General features: G+C 32.4%; 1 protein-coding gene across 1 annotated transcript; it reads left to right on the top strand.

The window, feature by feature from the left end:
• Positions 1–18,246: 18,246 nt before the first annotated feature.
• LOC123670695 lies at positions 18,247–19,479 on the top strand. Its single transcript, XM_045604225.1, has 2 exons — positions 18,247–18,376; positions 18,409–19,479. The coding sequence occupies exons 1-2, from the start codon at positions 18,368–18,370 to the stop codon at positions 19,477–19,479; spliced, it is 1,080 nt and encodes a 359-aa protein (XP_045460181.1). The 5' UTR covers positions 18,247–18,367.
• Positions 19,480–22,559: the final 3,080 nt, after the last annotated feature.

Raw genomic sequence — 22,559 nt, 5'->3', positions numbered from 1 at the left:
CTGAGCGACAACTATCCGAATGCGCCAATATAACTTGACTAGTGGATATTTGATTATATTCGCCTAGTTTTGGGATATCGGCACGGAACAATATTCTGTATTCCAGTCAATTCAGTCGTTAAAGTCCCCACAACTTTTGTTCCGAAAGGTACTTCGATGTTATAATTTCTTCAAATAAAGAATAGGTGTTCGATTAATCATTATACATGGTAGACTATTGAGAACCAATTAAACGTACCTGGAGAAGAAGACAGATTTGACATCTGGCAATTTGGATTATAATATTATTAATGGGCACTGGATCTACCAGCAATGTGGATATATGGGAAATGTGAACCTATGGGCAATTTGGATAAATGAAGAATATGGATCTGTAGGCAATACGGATCTTCCGATAATGTAGATATATGGGCAATGTAGATCTATAGGCAATGTGGATCTATGGGCAATATAAATCTATAGTTGATTTAGATCTATGAGCAGTGTAGATCTATGGCCAATGTAGATCTTCTAGGCGATGTGAATCTATGGGCAATGTGGATCTACCCACAAGGTATATCCATTGGCTTACTATTGATTTTTTGATAAATACATAATTATTATTAACTTTCATTTCTTCCTAACAATTACATCATATTGAATATTTTTTTCAAGTAAATTTCAATAAATATCAATATTCATTAAATGAAACTAAGCTGACCTCATAGTTATTGAATTATTGGGAAAATATCTCAATGAAATTTCAATGCTTATTCAATCCATAATAACTGATTCTTAATTAATGTATTCATTAAAAAATATAATTCCACACATTGATGGGCAAAATTGAATATGAGGTGATATTTAATAAGAAATGGAAATTAGTGGGTAAAATAAATCCATGGGTCATGTTGATCTATGGGAAATGTAGATTTATGGGCAATGTTGATCTACGGACAATGTAGGTTTATGGGCAATAGATCTATGAAAGATGCAGCTATATGGGCAGTGTAGATCTTTTCAAAATGTGAATCTATGGGCAATGTGGATCTACTTACAATGCAGATCTATGGAAATACTAGTTAATTTGTGATAAATACATTTTTAACTATTACATCATATTGCATATTTTTTTCAATCAAATAAATATCAATTTATTCAATGAAATTAATCTACCCGTATGGTTCTAGAATCTTTGCGGAAAACATCTGAATAAAATTTCAATGAATCTTGAACTTGAAAACAAAACTTTTGAAACGAAAACTGTAGGGAATATTATTATATACAATATTGATAATGACAACAAATAGCGTAAAAACTACAAGAAACTAGGTATTTGCAAACAATTTGAAAAAATAATTTTGAGACCTTTGTTCTTAGATTTTAATAATCGCACACCTTAATATATATATATATATTCTTTTGAGAAAAAGCAATACAAAATATTAATTTCGAACAATCAAGCATATGTGTCGATGAATCTCAGTATTAGCAGAGAAAATGTAACGGGGCATCATACATTTCAACGTATGATACAAGAGAACAGATAAAAACCTCAGCAAAAACTGTCTCCCCGTATCGGTGTAGTGACTGGTTTGTGTAAACGTTCACAGAATAAGCTGAGATAATTTATATTGAAGGACTTCCTCTTCAACCAAAACAAAATTTTTTTCATCCTCTCTTTTCGTTTGACGACTCTATAATTTCCAATTGGATCCTAAAACAAAAAAAAAAGAAGCAGAAAGGAGTACTAAATATTAGTTTTCATTATATCGATTTGAAGTTAACTACCCATTCTAAAAAAAAATCTGAAACGAATGGATAGCTTGGAAACCATCATGAAATTTGTAAATCGGACAATCATTCACCAAGTGGTCAATGGTCTCTTCTACACCACACTCACATCAATGGGCTATCAATAGAATGCTATTTGAAGAGGGAACTATTACAACGACCATGACCAGTTCTTAGTCGATTCAAAATACACCAAATTTTCCTAGGAATATGAAACCTAAAACTTTTTCTGAAGGATCAACGATAAGACTTTTGTTGAAGACGTTAGAAGAAGTCCATCCCGAACGCCATATTTCCTTGTCGCTTTCATTGGATTCAAGGAAGGTAATAGTCCATAAAGGTTTGCGTGATTTCAATCTAGCAGTTCTAGAATCTGGAAAATAGGATACAATTGGAAATGAGTTCGGGTAAAAATGAAATTTATCCCAAGATTTCTTGACTGCAACCTGTCTACGAATATGAGGCGGAACTATATGTGATAGCACCGGTAACCAATCTAAAGGAGTAGATCTAATAGTCTCACTAATAATTCTCATAGAAACGTTAAGCTGTGCATCAATTTTATGAGCATGAGCACTATTGAACCAAACAGAACAACAGTATTCAGCAGCAGAAAAAACCAAGGCCAAGGCTGCTGTACGAAGAGTGTTGGCATCAGCACCCCATGAAGATCCTGCTAATTTTTGGAGCATATTATTCCTAGACTTCAATTTCAAACGCAAATTTTCTAAGTGAACCTTGAATTTCAAAGAAGAATCAAGTTTAACTCCAAGATATTAGGGGGCAAAATTATGATTCAAGACGGAATTATTGAAAGTTACTCTCAATTTTCTGTGTTTTTGTTGGTTATTCAAATAAATGTAGGTTTTGAAACAATTTTTAGGAAAATGATTATTATTCGGGCCGGATACGTGCAACGACCGACGTATCCTTCGTAGTAAGTAATCATATTTCGATTTCGGCGAGGCTAGCATTACCCGACGCCGCTGAGCGAGAACTATCTGAATTCGCCAATATAACTTGACTAGTGGATATTTGATTATATTCGCCTAGTTTTGGGATATCGGCACGGGACAATATTCTGTAGTCCAGTCAATTCAGTCGTTAAAGTCCCTACAACTTTTGTTCCGAAATGTACTTCGATGTTATAATTTCTTCAAATAAAGAATAGGTGTTCGATTAATCATTATACATTGTAGACTATTGAGAACCAATTAAACGTACCTGGAGAAGAAGACAGATTTGACATCTGACAATTTGGATTATAATATTATTTGTGGGCACTGGATCTACGGGCAATGTGAACCTATGGGCAATTTGGATTAATGAAGAATATGGATCTGTAGGCGATAATCTATATATTAAGGGGCAATATAGATCTATGGGCAATGTGGATCTATGGGCAATGAAGAATAGAACCATAGTTTATTTAGATCTATGAGCAGTGTAGATCTATGGGCAATGTAGATCTTTAAGCGATGTGAATCTATGGGCAATGTGAATCTATCAACAAAGTATATCCATTGGCTTACTATTGATTTCTTGATAAATACATAATTATCAATAATTTTTATTTCCTTCTAACAATTACATCATATTGAATATTTTTTTCAATCAAATATCAATAAATATCAATATTTATTTAATGAAACTAAGCTGACCTCATAGTTAAAGAATTATTGGGAAAATATCTCAATGAAATTCCAATGCTAATTCAATTCATAATAACTGATTCTTAATTAATGTTTTCATTAAAAAATATCATTCCATATATTGATGGAAAAAATTTAATATGAGGCGATATTTAATAAGAAATGAAAATTTATAGGTAAAATAAATCCATGGGTAATGTTGATCTATGGGCAATGTAGATTTATGGGCAATGTTGATCTACGGACAATGTAGGATTATGGGCAATAGATCTATTAAAGATGCAGCTATATGGGCAATGTAGCTATATGGACAGTGTAGATCTTTGCAAAATGTGAATCTATGGGCCATGTGGATCTACCTACATTGCAGATCTATGGAAATACTAGTTAATTTCTGATAAATACATTTTTATCGATAATTTTCATTTTTATTAACTATTACATCATATTGCATATCAAATAAATATAAATTTATTCAATGAAATTAATCTACCCATATAATTCTAGAATCGTTGGGGAGAACATCTGAATAAGATTTCAATGAATCTTGATCTTGAAAACAAAACTTCTGAAACAAAAACTGTAGGGAATATTATTGTATACAATATTGATAATGACAACAAATAGCGAAAAAACTACAGGAAACGAGGTATTTGCAAACAATTTGAAAAAATAATTTTGAGACCTTTGTTCTTAGATTTTAATAATCGCATACCCTAATAAATGTAGGTTCTGAAACAACTTTTAGGAAAATGATTATTATTCGGACCGGATACGTGCACCGCCCGACGTATCCTTCGTAGTAAATAATCATATTTCCATTTCGGCGCGGCTAGCATTACCCGACGCCGCTGAGCGAGAACTATCTGAATTCGCCAATATAACTTGACTAGTGGATATTTGATTATATTCGCCTAGTTTTGGGATATCGGCACGGGACAATATTCTGTAGTCCAGTCAATTCAGTCGTTAAAGTCCCTACAACTTTTGTTCCGAAATGTACTTCGATGTTATAATTTCTTCAAATAAAGAATAGGTGTTCGATTAATCATTATACATTGTAGACTATTGAGAACCAATTAAACGTACCTGGAGAAGAAGACAGATTTGACATCTGACAATTTGGATTATAATATTATTTGTGGGCACTGGATCTACGGGCAATGTGAACCTATGGGCAATTTGGATTAATGAAGAATATGTGGATCTACCTACATTGCAGATCTATGGAAATACTAGTTAATTTCTGATAAATACATTTTTATCGATAATTTTCATTTTTATTAACTATTACATCATATTGCATATCAAATAAATATAAATTTATTCAATGAAATTAATCTACCCATATAATTCTAGAATCGTTGGGGAGAACATCTGAATAAAATTTCAATGAATCTTGATCTTGAAAACAAAACTTCTGAAACAAAAACTGTAGGGAATATTATTGTATACAATATTGATAATGACAACAAATAGCGAAAAAACTACAGGAAACGAGGTATTTGCAAACAATTTGAAAAAATAATTTTGAGACCTTTGTTCTTAGATTTTAATAATCGCACACCCTAATATATATATATATATATATATATATATATATATATATATATATATATATATTCTTTTGAGAAAGAGCAATACAAAATATTAATTTCAAACAATCAAGCATATGTGTCGATGAATCTCAGTATTAGCAGAGGAAATGTAACGGGGCATCATACATTTCAACGTATGAAACAGATAAAAATCTCAGCAAAAACTCTGTCTCCCCGTATCGGTGTAGTGACTGGTTTGTGTAAACGTTTACAGAATAAGCTGACATAATTTATATTGAAGGACTTCCTCTTCAACCAAAACAAAATTTTCTTCATCCTCTCTTTTCGTTTGACGACTCTATAATTTCCAATTGGATCCTAAAACAAAAAAAAAAAAGAATCAGAAAGGAGTACTAAATATTAGTTTTCATTATATCGATTTAAAGTTAACTACCCACTCTAAAAAAGAATCTGAAACTGAATGGATAGCTTGGAAACCATCATGAAATTTATAAATCGGACAATCATTCACTAAGTGGTCAATGGTCTCTTCTACACCACACTCACATAGTGGGCTATCAATAGAATGCCATTTGAAGAGGGTACTATTACAACGACCGTGACCAGTTCTAAGTCGATTTAAAATACACCAAATTTTTCTAGGAAGATTGAAACCTAGAACTTTTTCTGAAGGATCAACGATAAGACTTTTGTTGAAGACATTAGAAGAAGTCCATCCCGAAGGCCATATTTCCTTGTCGCTTTCATTGGATTCAAGGAAGGTATCAGTCCATGAAGGTTTGCGTGATTTCAATCTTGCAGTTCTAGAATCTGGGAAATAGGATACAATTGGAAATGAGTTCGGGTAAAAATGAAATTTATCCCAAGATTTCTTGACTGCAACCTGTCTACGAATATGAGGAGGAACTATACAGGGTGTCCCATAAGTGGCACGTCACAGTGACACCGGAGGTAGGTCAGCTAAAGAGGGACCTAACCAGCCTAACATGACCCCAGTAAAAGTTGCATGGTTTTCGAGTTATTACCAAATTACGTTTTTTAGTGAATTTTCACCTTTTTTAACATTGTCAGGGTCAGAATTCTGCTGGAAAGCTCTCGAAGCTTATTTTTTTTGTTGTAATGGAATCTTAAATAGTTATTTAAGATGACATGAGTATGATTCTGTCAAAAAGTTATGTGGATTTCCGTAAATTAATGGATAAATCTTGATTTCGATTGCTAGCAAAACGAGAACTTCGACTTTGGACACCTGCTGTGAAAAAAAAAATCCTTGAAACAAAACGAGCAAGTAACATCAAAAAATTGGGCATTTTAGACAGATTTAGAAATGGTACAATACACGAATCTTATGCCCATAAAACTAGGTATTTTCATCATTTTACCGATGCTCTACTTAACTAAGTTGTAGGAACCCCGCTATCAGGTAATTTTGCCGCTTGCTATGACATTACATTTGATACCGGGCTTTGTTATTATTTGTTAAAGTCACAGTAGGGAAAAAGATGGATTAGGAGAAGCGAAAAAGGAATATTATTGAAAAAAAAGGTAAATTAATTAAAAACAGACTTAACTTTCGATTATTTATTCAATTCTTAAATCTAACTTACAGTAAATGTTCAAACTGTTTCCCTCGGACTCTAATGCAAAATTATGATTCAAGACGGAATTATTGAAAGTTACTCTCAATTTTCTGTGTTTTTGTTGGTTATTCAAATAAATGTAGGTTTTGAAACAACTTTTAGGAAAAACATTATTATTCGGGCCGGATACGTGCACCGCCCGACGTATCCTTCGTAGTAAGTAATCATATTTCCATTTCGGCGCGGCTAGCATTACCCGACGCCGCTGAGCGAGAACTATCTGAATTCGCCAATATAACTTGACTAGTGGATATTTGATTATATTCGCCTAGTTTTCGGATATCGGCAGGGGACAACATTATGTGCGGATATGCCGGGAAGGAGATAATACAGCCCGTTTGTTCGATATTGATTAGGACCGCAAATCCGGGTTTACCGGATCGGGAAACAAGCCAGTTTCCTTGTGTATGTAAAAGAGCTTTCAGTTGATTGGGTAGAGGAGAGAATTCGCTTTGATGCAAAAGCTACTCCTTTCTACGTTAAAAATCTTACGAGTGGGCGTTGAGAACGGGATATTTCCTCTGGGGTTTCACATGGGATTTTGATGAAGGAAACCGCGTTTCTGTTATTTTTGGTGAGTGATGAGGAGTTCATTCCGATCAAAGAAATGAGCATCTCAAACCATAGGATATATTGGTGATATGAATAAAAACGAAGTGAATGCTAATGCTGCATTTTTAAGGATCTACTTCAAAGTATTTACCCTATCGCAAAGCTTCCACTTCAGTAAGTATTTACTGAACGTCGGAGTATGTACCATACTGCTTATAGTTTTTACTTTGCGTTAGTAGTAAATGACTAGTTATTTAGATAATTTTTTCATTGTTTTGTTACAAAACAAAATTTTCGAGTCAATCTGAAAATCATTCAATACTTTTCTCGTCAGTTGAATGGTTAGTTACTAAAGTGGTATGCATATAGAATAATAATCAATAATATCAAGCTTCGTTCAACATTTCGAATTGAAAATTCCCCAGATCTACAGAAAACTCTAGCAGAATATGAGTCTTTTGCATAGGAATCGGATTTCCGAACAACATTAGTATTATACCGAGTAATATACCATCAGTTAGTAGAAAATCGAAATTTTGTATAGTAAACTATATACTAGAGGCCAGAGAGTAGATTTATCAAGAAAAAAATTATTTACTTTGACTCTGACGTATAAAGAGAGATTGTTTCGAAGAGAAGCCTCCATTTGTTTGTTTTTCTTCAAATTATCATTCTTGCAGTACCTTTGTGTTGCAATTAGGGATTCATCAAGCGAACAACTTGACTTGAAAATCAAGCTCGTGAAAAATTACATACTTGAGCTTAACTTGATTTTAGAAATTTATTACTTGACTTGATATCAAGATACTAGATATTACTTGAGTTTGATATGCACGCGTCGAACGGCATATATTTCTGCAATCTCGTACGCGCTTAGACTAAATTAATAAGGGGGTTCCTCGAGCCTCGAGAGACTGAAGGATTTGCCAGTTTGACTTTATTAGTAGTTTTCTCACATTTCTTTGGAATCTAATGTAGATTTTGGTAGTTTCAGAAATATCTTCTCAGACTTGTCCAAAATGACCAAGGATTTTTTATCTACGTCAGCATCTTCAGCTCCTGTTGAAAGATAATTTTCCAGAGCTGCTCTTACAGTTCTACAAATCTGCAATAGATTAGGCGACAAATCTATAAGATGCCTCATGTGTCTTAGATCCTGGATGGAAAATTATGAGATCAAACAAAGCCTGGAGGTTTCTCAAAATTAATTAACTTCATTTCTTTGTTATATTTTATTTTGTTTATTGATTTAATTTATGTTTCTATCTCAATAAAGTTGATATTTTCGGTTCTTTTATACAATAAGTTCAATAAATTAAAGTGTTATTTGGAAGGTTCCTTCTCATTTCATCATTTTTTGATTGATGTGACACTATACAATAAAACTGCTAAAATTCTTGTTAAATAAATACTTGACTTGACTTGAGATTGAGAAACTATTTCTTGACTTGAGCTCGAAATTAAGTCCAGCTCAAGCCAAGTAGCTTGAAAATCAAACCAAGCCGTTAATCCCTTGTTACAACAATGAACAAATAATTTAGAACAATAAATGGAAGAAGAAATAAATGTGGGTGATTCATCTCTGAATTTGGACAAATAATTAATCCTTATTGTCCCACAATCTTCATTTTAACGACGACTAGTTTCGAGAACTTTAAAATGGTCTCATTTTAAATAAACGAATTGGCTAAGACTTCACACCAATCTATTACTCATTACTTTCAACGAGCCTGTTACCAGTTGGTCAACGGTTAAAATTTGTATAAATATTTTTTTTCTATGTTATTCTGTTAGTTGTAGATTCCTTCCATCTTTCTTGTTCGGCAGAAACATATTTCTGTCGTGATTTATCCTTAATAGTTAGTTTTTTTAATTAAATGCTGCTTCATAGTTGAAATCTGGTTATATGTTTTTCGAAAACGAATATATTGTATATGAAATCTTTCAATATCAATTGCCTTATTTATTTGGATACTCGAAAATATTATATTGATTTCGGTGTTTGGTAATATGAAGCAATATTCTTTTTATCAATTTGACCTATTTAGCTTGTAGGTAACTAGATATTGTCTTCCTTAATTTATTATAACATTTTGTAATTGATTGTTTGAATTCCTTGCAGCTTTGACTTGAAAATGAAAAACTATTTTGAAGATTTAGAAACTAGTTGTCATTAAGATAAAGATTGTGGGAAAATGAGGACTTTTTTATTCTTCAAACTCAAATAATTCGAAACACTTTCATTGATTTTCAAAAGGTATATATCAATGGTGTATTCCATGTTCTTGCTTATGACTGATTAAATTGAACATTTGATTCCAGCAATCGATTCTATAAATTCACGACTAGGATTAATATCCTATTGTTGTAGTAGCCCTACTCATTTTGGAATTAGTTTCAATTAGAACGAGAATGACTCACAATAGTACACTATACCCTGCCTTCATTACCCCTAATCTTCTTGAGGTATTGAACACAACCCTTCGAAATTTTCGCTATATCACTTCCTGACAACGAACTAAGTCTCTCATAAATTGGGAAGTTTCAGCCGAATCACATCAGGGATGCACACAAGAGCTTATAAAACTGACCCCGTCGGCAGTTCAGGCCTCTCCACCACTACCTTAATACGCCATCCGCAGCATGCACCCAGGACATTAATAATGCCGACCATGGGGGTGAAAGTGTCCTTGGAACTAATAACCTTTATGAAATTACAGGATCTACGAATAGGGCGTAATGCTGCTAATGGCCGCGTGGACATATGCCAGAGTTCCCTATTTTCCAACAAAGCTGGAATTGTGCCCACTTTGTCATTATGTTGGGAAGTAATCTGATAATGTGCAGCGAAATTGCACACAACAATAACTTGTGACGTTGCTATCGGAAGGGGCTTCTAGGGTTGCATTTAATGTTTGGGAAATATGTCGAATTCGGAATTGAATTGAAAATGTTATCCCTAATTGTATGCCATAAGTTGTTCATTTTACGTATTTTTATCTACTACTGCCGCATTTTGAAGCTATTTGACCATTGAATTTGGTCCATTTGCGTTACGCAATAAAATTCATTACACAACTCAAATTTCATTACGTAATGCATTTTTCAGGAGAAGAATTCGGACTCTAAAGAACTTCACTACTTTATTTATGTGCTCACATAACTCGTGCTACTATTATCAAATCGAACACAAAGCCGTAGTTTTATGGATTGGAGTGCCTATTTAGAAAATATAATTTTCACAATTCATGCAAAAATCATTTGTGCATTTGATGCTAGCGTATTTGAGCTTTTGTTATTATAACAACATAGAACTGAGTCAGTTATATTTTTTTCAATTATTCAAATAATCAACTATATCCACCTATATATGTAAATATTCTTTTGAGAAAGAACAATACAAAAATTTTTAACTTCAAATAAAGAAACATGTGTCAATAATACTCAATATTAGTAGAGGAAATGTGAATGGGGCATCATACATTTCAAGGTATGATACAAGAGCACAGATAAAAACTTTCGAAAAATTATATGTCCCACTAGTGATTGGTTTGTATATTTGGTTACAAAATAATCTGACATATGAAGGGCGTCCACTTCATCCAAACAAAATCTTTTCATTTCCTTTCACCAGGATTTGACAACGCATATATTATAATTAAATCTGAAGACATAAAATCAGCAAGGAATAAGAAATGTTATAGTTTGCACATAAAATATTGATATGTATTTTGACATCACCACAATAAATTCAAAGCATAAGAGAGAATCATATAGGAATGATATAGTTGAAATTCAGTTTGTATCAGGGGCGCATCCAAGTTTCTTCTAGGGAGACGAACAGTACCGAATTCAAATAAAAGTTATACAGAAGGTAATCTTTTTTCCATTTTTCAACAAGCATCAACACTCAAGGGGGGGAGGTGGTTACGCGCCTCCTTCTCCCTCCCGTATCCGCCCCTGGTTTGTATATGTATATGATCATCCATCAGAACTCAAGATCTAGATAAAATAATCGACAGAAATAACATCATAATAAATCACAACTCACATAATATAATATGTTACAGTTGTATGGTCTCTAATAGGTGCGTGAATAAACGAGTACTTAAAACTTTTTTCGAGTTCTCGTATTCGCTGTACCACAATTACGCTCATTACTTTGATAAAATCGGTTCATCCCAAGCCTATAACAAGATTTACATGACATTCCACTGCATTGTTCGATATTTTTATTCATTCTTGAAATGGACAGAACGCATTTGTGGTAAATTGACACAATGAAGTAAACTGCGAAGAAATTAAATGATACATGATATCTGTCAAATAATCTATTCTCTGTTACTGTGTTCCATCGCCACTTCAAGCACAGCTCTCTTGAAGATTTCACCCAACAGCGAATGATTGGTCTATCCCCTGTAATCAGAAAATTTCTTTCTCAGTCAGAGGTTCGAACTTCTCACATTCGCCTTATAGTAAACGTATGAAAAAACTTTCCGGAGGAACAATAAATATTTTACTTTCATGTATGCAAAGAGAACATAAAAGGAAAGCCATTATTCCTTAAAAGCTCGATAAGCCAACATACATTCTAAAATCATATTCGAAATGAACATGAGGAAAAATTCGAGAGGGGTATCGTAGAGACATGTAATATTCAATACTCCCTCTGGGAGTCGGATCCATCAGAATCGATTGACAGCCCCGAAAATATTCGACGCGGGTCTATGGGGTTACTCGGGTATGGGAGAAAATCGGCGTGTCACTTGTTTGATAAATCGACGAATCGGAAAATGGCAGCAGATCAGAGTTCCAGTCTGATAGTCATATACTTAAGTCTTGACATGTGTTTCATATTCAGATTTTATTCAAAGCTTTCCTCGAAGATGTCCCGGTAAGAGGTGGCTGTGAAAAATTCAGCGGAGTTCGATTGAAAAACGGTAAGATGGAAAAAGGAATTTGCAAATTATGAGATTAAAAATTTTTTTTGGAATATAATGTTTTCGCTTCATTTTTGAGTGATTAATGACATTAAAAATCTAAGCACTAAGCAAGCTAATATTCTTATTAGCAAGCTGTGTTTTTTTTTATGAAGTTTCAAGGTTTGAAAACCAAAACCAAAAAAATCAAGGAAACTAATCACAAAAATTTTTCGACAACTGAACAACACATAGAGGTTAACATGAACTTTAAGTCATAATTACTACGATGATATTGAACTCAAAATTTTGATTTGAAATTTTCAATAATGACTCAAATGTGCATGCTAAATTTCAAAAGGATAGTACAACTAGGACTCCTCGTACAAAATCACTAATAGCAATGATATTATAATAAATCACATTACATATAATTTCATGAGTGCACGAGCACTTCTCATTTATTAACTTATTTTTTCATTTTGTTATCCTATTTTTTTTCAAAATTACAGATATTCTACTGGGGAATGATAAACCATACTACAAAATTTTTCATATACCTTACATAAATGGAGTTTTTTTGCCTATATTCATTTACCAAACCCATTATTTCAAAAAGAGGACATGCCTTTTTGATGTTTTAAATATAAACTATGATTGAAAACAATTTTTTTCGGCAACCGTCCGGGAAATGCTCACTTCCCGGACGCTTTTTCTCTGAGAAAGTAGCATTTCCCGGCCTAGTCCGGAAAGTACGTACTTCCCGGACTAGGCCGGAAAAGAATCATAGAACCCATAGCAACCGAGATAGCGGCTGACAGTTCATATGAAATTAGTTGTCAAAAATTTGCATGTTTTTTGATCGCAATCGCAATAAAATATTGAAAGCAGCAGCGATAGTGTTATTTTACATGGTTGCCGAAAAAATATTGTACGCAACACGCCCGAAAATGGTTTTTTTGGACTCACAGACTTCCAGGACTCGCTTACGCTCGTCCTGGAATTTTGTCTATTCGTCCAAAAAAACCCTATTTTCCGGACTTGTTATGTAAATTACTATTTTTACGATATTTTACTGATCTGAATAATAGAAAAGACCTTTTTCATTTCAAAGATGTGTAATTAATTGGGAAGGGAATAAATTAAAAAAATTGAAAATTATACAAAGTAATATGTTCCATTAAATGAATTGAGTCCAATGCTAAAATAATATTTTCCTCAAAATTCTTGAGCTCAAAGGTATCTTCAATTTTCAAATACATATGACATACATGAAGAATTTGCTAATAAATAGATGTTTGATAAAAAACGAAATGAAAAAGGTGTTGGCAGTTAATATTTTTTTTTCGATTCATTTGACTCTAGATAATATAAATATTGTTAGCATATAACGAGTATGTGAAAATGACCAATGGATCTCTTCCTCCTTCTCTCACTCTAACCGATTGAAACAAATAACTGTAATGCAGCTTGTATAGATAAAGCAATACATAAAAAATAATGACTTCTCGATACCAACAGAATATGATTGTTGATGTTTATGACTATTTTTGAGAAAGAAGTTTTGTTGAAATGGTCAATCATAAAACTTCATGGAAATGTGCTGCGATCATGGAAAATTTTTGAGTCAATTAGAAACAAATTTTTAATCAAATTCCGAAATTATATTACCATTCATACATTCTTATATCTTGGAAATTAAAAGGAAAAAAATCATAATTCTAACAAGATCTCTCTTCCACAGTTTCACTGACCATCCTGAAGTAAATAATGGAATCTTGTCTTGCTGGTTATCGATAAATATATTTCACTATTTCGAACATCAGCTACCATTAACTGTTTTATGCTTTACAATTCTTTTTTTTTCTGTTTGTTTTTTGATGGATTGATGTAATTTGTGGTGAGCAAAAATAGAAGACAGATGCAAATCTAAAGTTTGAAGGAGTTTTCGCCACAAATGTGACTCGATAACTTGAATAGCCAGGAGCAGGTTTTTCGATAAAAAAAAACCTGATGAGACGTAAAAACTGGAAGATTTGAATCTTCGTAATCAATAATTCACTCATCGTCTCTTATGAAATATGAATATAAAAAGGAAAAAAACACCACAGCATATCCAACACAACTTGCAGAATAAAAACATATTCACGTTCATTATTTACACATGCTACGCGAAATATCAGCAACGAAAGATAGAAAAAATACATCTACCGTCATACCTGCAAAAAACAATAGTTATAAGAAAAGCATAACTGAGATACTAAATGAATATTGAAACAATAATAAACATGAAAGGCAAAAAAAATTCAAGATTTGAAAGGAACAGGAAATAAAAAAATTAAATCAATTCAGTGGCAACATCGTCTTTCATGAAATATGAATATGAAAGGAAGAAAAAATACCTCAGCATATCCAACACAACTCGCAAAATAAAAACATATTCACGTTCATTATTTACACATGCTACGCAAAATATCAGCAACGAAAGATAGACCGTCATACCTGCAAAAAACAATAGTTATAAGAAAAGCATAACTGAGATACTAAATAAATTTTGAAACAATAAAAAACATGAAAGGCAAAAAAAATTCAAGATTTGAAAGGAACAGGAAATAAAAAAATTAAATCAATTCAGTGGCAACATCCTCTTTCATGAAATATGAATATGAAAGGAAGAAAAAATACTTCAGCATATCCAACACAACTCGCAAAATAAAAACATATTCACGTTCATTATTTACACATGCTACGCGAAATATCAGCAACGAAAGATAGAAAAAATACATCTACCGTCATACCTGCAAAAAACAATAGTTATAAGAAAAGCATAACTGAGTTACTAAATAAATTTTGAGAGAATAAAAAACATGAAAGGCAAAAAAAAATCAAGATTTGAAAGGAACAGGAAATAAAAAAATTAAATCAATTCAGTGGCAACATCGTCTTTCATGAAATATGAATATGAAAGGAAAAAAAAACACCACAGCATATCCAACACAACTCGCAAAATAAAAACATATTCACGTTCATTATTTACACATGCCACTCGAAATATCAGCAAGATAGATGAAAAAATTACATCTACCGTCATACCTGCAAAAGACAATAGTTATAAGAAAAGCATAACGGACTTACTAAATAAATTTTGAGAAAATAAAAAACATGAAAGACAAAAAAAATTCAAGATTTGAAAGGAACAGGAAATAAAAAAATTAAATCAATTCAGTGGCAACATCGTCTCTTATGAAATATGAATATAAAAAGGAAAAAAACACCACAGCATATCCAACACAACTCGCAAAATAAAAACATATTCACGTTCATTATTTACACATGCCACTCGAAATATCAGCAACGGAAGATAAAAAAATTACATCTACCGTCATACCTGCAAAAGACAATAGTTATGAGAAATGCATAACTGAGATACTAAATAAATTTTGAAAAAATAAAAAACATGAAAGGCAAAAAAAATTCAAGATTTGAAAGGAACAGGAAACAAAAAAATTAAATCAATTCAGTGGCAACATCGTCTCTCATGAAATATGAATATGAAAGGAAGAAAAAATACCACAGCATATCCAACACAACTCGCAAAATAAAAACATATTCACGTTCATTATTTGCACATGCTACCTACTCGAAATATCAGCAACGAAAGATAAACGCTCCTCCGTTCCTGTAAATACCCTAAATGATATTCAGCATTTATTCAGGACTACCCGATGATCCCACAGCGCAAATTACGTCAAAAACAGGAAACTTCGTTACACGGTCCATTTTATTTGTTTTTCCTCCATTCAACGTCGTTATCGCCGTGAAAAATGGTGTTCTTCCCCGCTTGCCAAAAATGAGCTTCCAACCCCAGGCTTCCGCTATGTGTGACTGCACTTATTCCATTACATGTTTTGTCAGACCTGGGTCTGAGTATGTATATACAGTCGGGGTGGTGTGTGGAGCCTCCTGGTGATCAGAGTGGACGGGCGTGAGCTGTATGTCAAGGGGGCTGTGATTCATTTACCTCCCAGTTCACGTTGGACTTGCCGTGTGACGTCTGGTCGAACATCATATATTGCACTTGTCGGAGATGGATTTGGGGGTCTTTATGACGTCGGTTGGTTGCCTCAGGTTTGAAGGGCTATCGAGTTTTGATATGATGGCGATTTTTTTTCGTTGAATATTTATTGGAATTCGAAACGGGGAGAGATCGGCTGGAATGATGGGTTTCGAATAATTCTGTTTGATATATGTGGAATATCCTGAAAGCTTTTTTTCGAAGAACAAATGGAACGAGATTAATATGAAGGTTGACACTAGGAGTTTACAGCTTGGCTTGATTTTCAAGATACTTGCCTTGAGTTTAATTTGATTTCAAGTCATGCTCAAGACAAGTAGTAGTTTCTCAATCTCAAGTCAAGTCAAGTATTTATTTATCAAGTACAATCATATCAAGCTACTTGATTTTTAGCAGTTTTATTGTGTAGTGTCGCATCAATAAAAATATGATGAAATGAGAAGGAACCATGCAAAAAAATTTGTATTTCTTGAACTTATTGTACAAAAGAACTGAAACTATCAATTCATTTGAGAAAGAAACATAAATTAAATCACTATAAATCAAAACAAAATAAGAAATAATGAAAAACTGAAGTTTCTTAATATTGAGAAACCTCCAGGCTTTGTTTGATTTCATAATTTTCCATCCAGGATCTAAGACACATGAGGCATCTTATAGATTTGTCGCCTAACCTATTGCCGGTTTGGAAAGATATTTCTGGAACCACCAAAATTTATCAATAGATTTCATAGAAATGTGAGAAAACTACTAATAAAGTCACACTGGCAAATGCTTCAGTCTCTCGACGCTCGAGTAATCCCCTTATTCAGTTTAAGCGCGCACGATATTGCAGAAATATATGCCGTGCACATCAAGCTCAAGTTATATCAAGTAGCTTGATATCAAGTCAAGCAATAAATATCTAAAATCAAGTCAAGTCTAGCTCAAGTATGTAATTTTTCACGAGCTTGTAAGTAGTTGGTTAAAATGTCAAGCTACTTGGCTTGTTGAATCCCTAGTTGACACATTCATGTGGTGATAGTCAAACGACATAGGAATAATTTCATAAAAAGTGAGGTTATAACAGTTCAATATTCTTTCTGTACTCATCTAACCTTCCTCTGTGTATCGTTATCTTATTTTTGGGTATTTAGTAGTCTGAAGTGTAGCATAAAACGTTGGAGAGATTGTTTAACGTTATCTATTTGTGGTCTATGGTAATGACACATACTCCTGAGCTGAAGCAGTCGACATAGCTATCATCGATACCTACTAACTAGTCCATCACTGCAGTTCTAACTGAAAAAATCATATAATTTTTATCACTTGAAAAAAACAGAACTGTATATTTGATATACTATGATTAATGTATTATTTTTTATTAGATGCCGGGTGATTTTCTTGAATTGTTAAAAATCGGTATATATGATATACTATGATTAATGTATTATTTTTTATTAGATGCCGGGTGATTTTCTTGAATTGATTAAAAATCGAAAATGAGACATTTTATGCAGAAATTTGTCAAATGAAAGTTGATGGTTCTGAGAAGAAACTCCTCTTTCGCTACAACCTCTTCCATTTCCTCCACCCTTGTGGAGGGTAGGTGGTCAACTTTTGAATTTCAAATAGTTTTTTATAGTAAATCAATCAACGGAAAAAAATACAAAAGTTCAGTCCAACGTAGGTTGGAATTAATGAAATAATTCCATAAATATCGTTTTTTTATTTCGGTATCGTAATGAGTTCATTACGGTACTGAAACCAGTGCTGTAATGAACTCATTACAGCATTATTTTCAGTTATATTTTTCGTTTCTCGGTTATCTATACTGACTTCCAATCTTATTAAATTTCAACACACGTCAATTGTCAATATAATACAATTTGGATATAGTGAAATAATTTGCAAAATTATTCGCAATTTTTCTTAATTTTGGTGGTGTTAAATCGATTTCGTCAGACCTAATTCACGAGAATTTAATGCGTAATTATAAATTATTTCAAAATTCGAAACGTACGATTCAAATTCAAATTCCGTAATCTGTCAATTTTGTAAAAGTCACACCAACTGCCAAGATACAATACAAACGCTTTATCAGAGACATTTCTGCGGGAAAGTAAAAAGCTTAAAATCTCAAATTACAATATTCTAAGGAAAGATAGAGATGACGGTAAGGGAGGTATAGCCTTCCTAATTAAGAGTAATATAATGTATGAGGAAATTACAATACATGTGAGTGTATGTTCTCCCAATTTTCAATACCAAGCAGTAAGAATAAATGGTATTGTAATAGTAAATTTATATAATCCACCAAATATCAAGCTAAAAGCAAGTAATCTTAACGAAATAATAAAACAGATCGGAACCAAATATATGCTAATAGGTGATTTCAATGCACAAAGTCCCAGATGGGGATCCCACACTAGAAACTTTAATGGTAAGGTCATTGATGAAATGCTAGATGAAAAAGAATTAATTGTTTTGAATGATGGTACAGTAACCAGGTGTACACCACCCCAAATAGGAAATAGCGCCCCAGACCTAAGTATTGTTTCCTTGAATTTGGCAAATAAATGTTCATGGACGGTATTATTCGATCCAGCGCAAAGTGATCACTACCCCATTTTAATAGAGATAAATGTAGGTAATAAATCAATAGCTACAAATCTTTATTTTACCACAAAAAAATTTAAAACGGAGAAGGCTGATTGGGAAGGGTATAACACTAAGATAGAAAATGAATTAGAATACTCAGATTGTCACAATTTAGATGAATTTAACAAATTATTAATTCACAGTGCAGAAGAAAAATTTCCAACAAAAAAAATATCTTATAATAATAAATATAGAGTTATCTGGTGGGATGAAGAACTATCAAATATGATAGAATTGCGACGGGATATAATTAGAGAATATAGTAACAACCCTACTCAAGAACTATATATTAAAGCAAATAATACAAGAGCTAAAGTAAAATTAATAATGAAAAAAAAAAAGAAAGATTCATTTACAAAGTTCTGTGAAAATATAAATTTTTTACCTCTCACATCTGCATGGAAATCTATTAAAAAATTCAAAAATCATGAATCGAACATCAATGTTAAAAACCTACCTACAGAAGAAATATTAGATCAATTAATGATCAATCTATCCAAACCTATCAACACAAAAATATCACAAATAAGAAAAGAAAACATTTCGGAACAAAATCAATCCAACCCCTTCAGTTTTTTTGAATTAGAATTGGCTCTCAAAAATAGGAAGATCTCAAGCCCGGGTTTAGATGCATTAACATATGATATGTATACTAACTTAAGTAAATAATTAAAAATAAAATTTTTGAACATAATGAATGAAATATTAAAAAACCCAGTTAACATTAAAGGTCAAAACAAAATTTTAGTATTACCATTCAATAAACCCAATAAGCCGCTGTTAAATATGGATAGTATTCGTCCAATTGCTTTATCATTATGTAGCATCAAAATATTAGAAAGCTTAATAAAAAATAGAATAGAAAATATAATTGAAAAAAGTCTTAATCAAAATAAGTTAATGTTCGGATTCAGAAGAATGAAATCGGTTAACGATAGTTTGGTATATTTGACTTCACGGATTTATACAGGGTTTGCCGAAAAAAAATTCACAGTAGTAGTATTCCTGGACATAAAAGGGGCATATGACAGTGTAAATATAGATATATTATTGGAAGATTTACGTGAAATTAATATACCATCGGATATCATAGGCATTATAGATCATCTACTAAATAACAAAGAAATGTATATTCAATGCACAAGGGAGAACAGAATTATGGGTCCTTATTTCAATAGTAAAGGAATATTGCAAGGGTCTAAACTAAGCACGTTTCTTTTCAACCTATATGTAAAAAATGTAATAAAATGTAAAGTTAAAGGGGTCGAAATAGGTCAATATGCAGATGATAAGTATATAATTTGTACCGGATCAGATATAGGCGATATTTATGAAAAGATCACTAAAACTCTGGATAACATTGATTCTTTCCTCTCATCAAGAAATTTAATAATCTCAGTTGAAAAAACGTACGCGATGTTGTTTGCACGGAAAAAAACACCAAATATACTTCCATGTTTAACAATTGGTAATCAAAATATTATGTGGAAAAATCAAGTAAAATATTTGGGGGTTATCCTCGATTCAAAATTGGAATGGTCATTGCAAATTGAGCAGGCAAATTGTAAAGCGAAAAGGGGAATTGATATAGTAAAGTGCCTGTGTAAGACTTGGTGGGGTGCCCAACCACAAAGTTTACTAAATTTATACAAAGCGATATCCAGAGTACATTTGGATTACTGCTCTATGATATACGGTGGATCTAAAACAACTATCAACAAAATGAACTCGATACATTATCAAGGAATTAGAACAGCAATGGGATACATGAGATCAACCCCAATTAACATTATTTTAGCGGAAAGCGGAGAAACAACACTTGAAAAAAGAAGAGAATTATTAGCCTCAAAATATATTTTAAAAAATTTACAAGTTAAAAATAATATTATAATAGATCAAATTAATAAATTAAATTCACATCAACATTTCTGGAATGAAAAATACAAACCAGCATATTTAACAGCCCTTCAAAACGTTAGAGAATTTAAAAACAACATTTACAAAGCAGAACAAATTCCGTTTTATTCCTTGGATTATATACAACATTCGGCCCAATGTGATATAGATATTCCAGATTTTGGAAAAAAAGAACCTGATACAAAGATTAATTTTAAAAATTATTGCGAGAATAAATTTGAAAATTTTCAGAGTTCTTATACTGATGCCTCATTAAAAAATATTAACGGTAACATAAGTGTAGGAATAGGAATATACTCACCGTCTCTACCTTTAGAATATAGCAGAAAACTACCTTCATACTGGTCAATTTATTCAGCGGAATTATTAGCAATTGGAAAAGCGTTAGAAATAATTCAAAATCAAAATATTACCAAAGCAGTCATTTTCTCGGATTCATTAAGTGCATTATTAACTTTAAAAAATTGGAAGTTAGACTCATCAATAGATACCATCACAGCAACGGTTAAGCAGATATGGGCAGATTTAAGTAATGATAACAAGATCATAAAGGGAGTTTGGATACCGAGTCATTCAGAAATAATAGGAAACGATAAAGCAGATCATCTTGCAAATAAAGGTAGATACGGTGAATTATTAAACTACAAGGGAGGTCCACAATTTATGTACAATATTATCAAGGATAAAATAAGGGAAAATTGGATCAGAACACTACAAAAGTGGGGTAGAAATAAGGGAAGAATATACACTCACATGCGTAATCGGGATAAAAAATGTACAATTGATAAGCCATATAAACTATTAAAAAATAATTTGATAAGAAAACACATTACAACTATGATGAGATTACGATCAGGACATTGTTTGACACCAGAACATTTATATAAGATCAAAATCAATTCCTCACCCAATTGTGAATGCGGTAAAGTTGGATCGTTGGTGCATGTATTTTTTGAATGTAACCTGAATGTACACAATATTAATACACTATACACAAAACTCGAAAAGTTTGAGATTCAAAGGCCCATTAATATTTATGAAGTAATCTTTACAGATAGCATTGATATAGTTCAAATATTGAATGAATTTTTGGAATGTTCAGATATTAAAATATAAGCAATATTTGTAAAATAGGTAAAATAGAAATTTAAAATGGATTCAACAGATTAATGAAAGATATAAAAGAATCTTGTTTATACAGTAGATACCTACTAACATTGGATGTTTGATTCCTCATATGAAAATAACCCAACCTTATCCTTTATTCTCTCTGGATTTTTGAGGGTGGGAAAGTCAGAGAAAATAAGAAATCAATCAAACACAGAGTAAGCTACCAATCTGGGTACATGCTAAATGCGAACCCATTAAATCACCAATAAGTGATTTGAGAAGAAGAAGAAGAATACAAACGGCACTAGGATGTTCTATATGAAGTTTTCATTGAATTTCGACAATATTTCACAAAACTTGACTGAAATAGAGAAAATATCGTCTAAAACGCGTTGCAGAAGGCAATTCCAATACTCGTGCGTCCGAAAATTCGCCCCTTTGTCGCTCGTTTTCGAATTTCGCATTCGTGTTGAAAGAGGAGCCCATTATGCAACTTGGTTCAGAATATGTATACTATAAGCGATTTTTGCATTAAAAAATGTGAATTAGCGAAATAGTTCTCTGTATGGCAAATATGACAGATAATACTCAGATAAGTCTGTGGCAGGAGATTTCCGAGTACCAACATATAATAATAAAATATAACCATGAAATCTGTGCGAATCTGCGATATTCTTGCACGATTTTGTTCTACATGGTGTGGCAGAAAAGGCTTAGCCACA

This window comes from Harmonia axyridis, chromosome 1, assembly GCF_914767665.1.
Source record: "Harmonia axyridis chromosome 1, icHarAxyr1.1, whole genome shotgun sequence".
NCBI lineage: Eukaryota > Metazoa > Arthropoda > Insecta > Coleoptera > Coccinellidae > Harmonia > Harmonia axyridis.
Note: the sequence above shows the minus strand (reverse complement) of the source record. Positions and strands in the feature narration are given on the sequence as shown.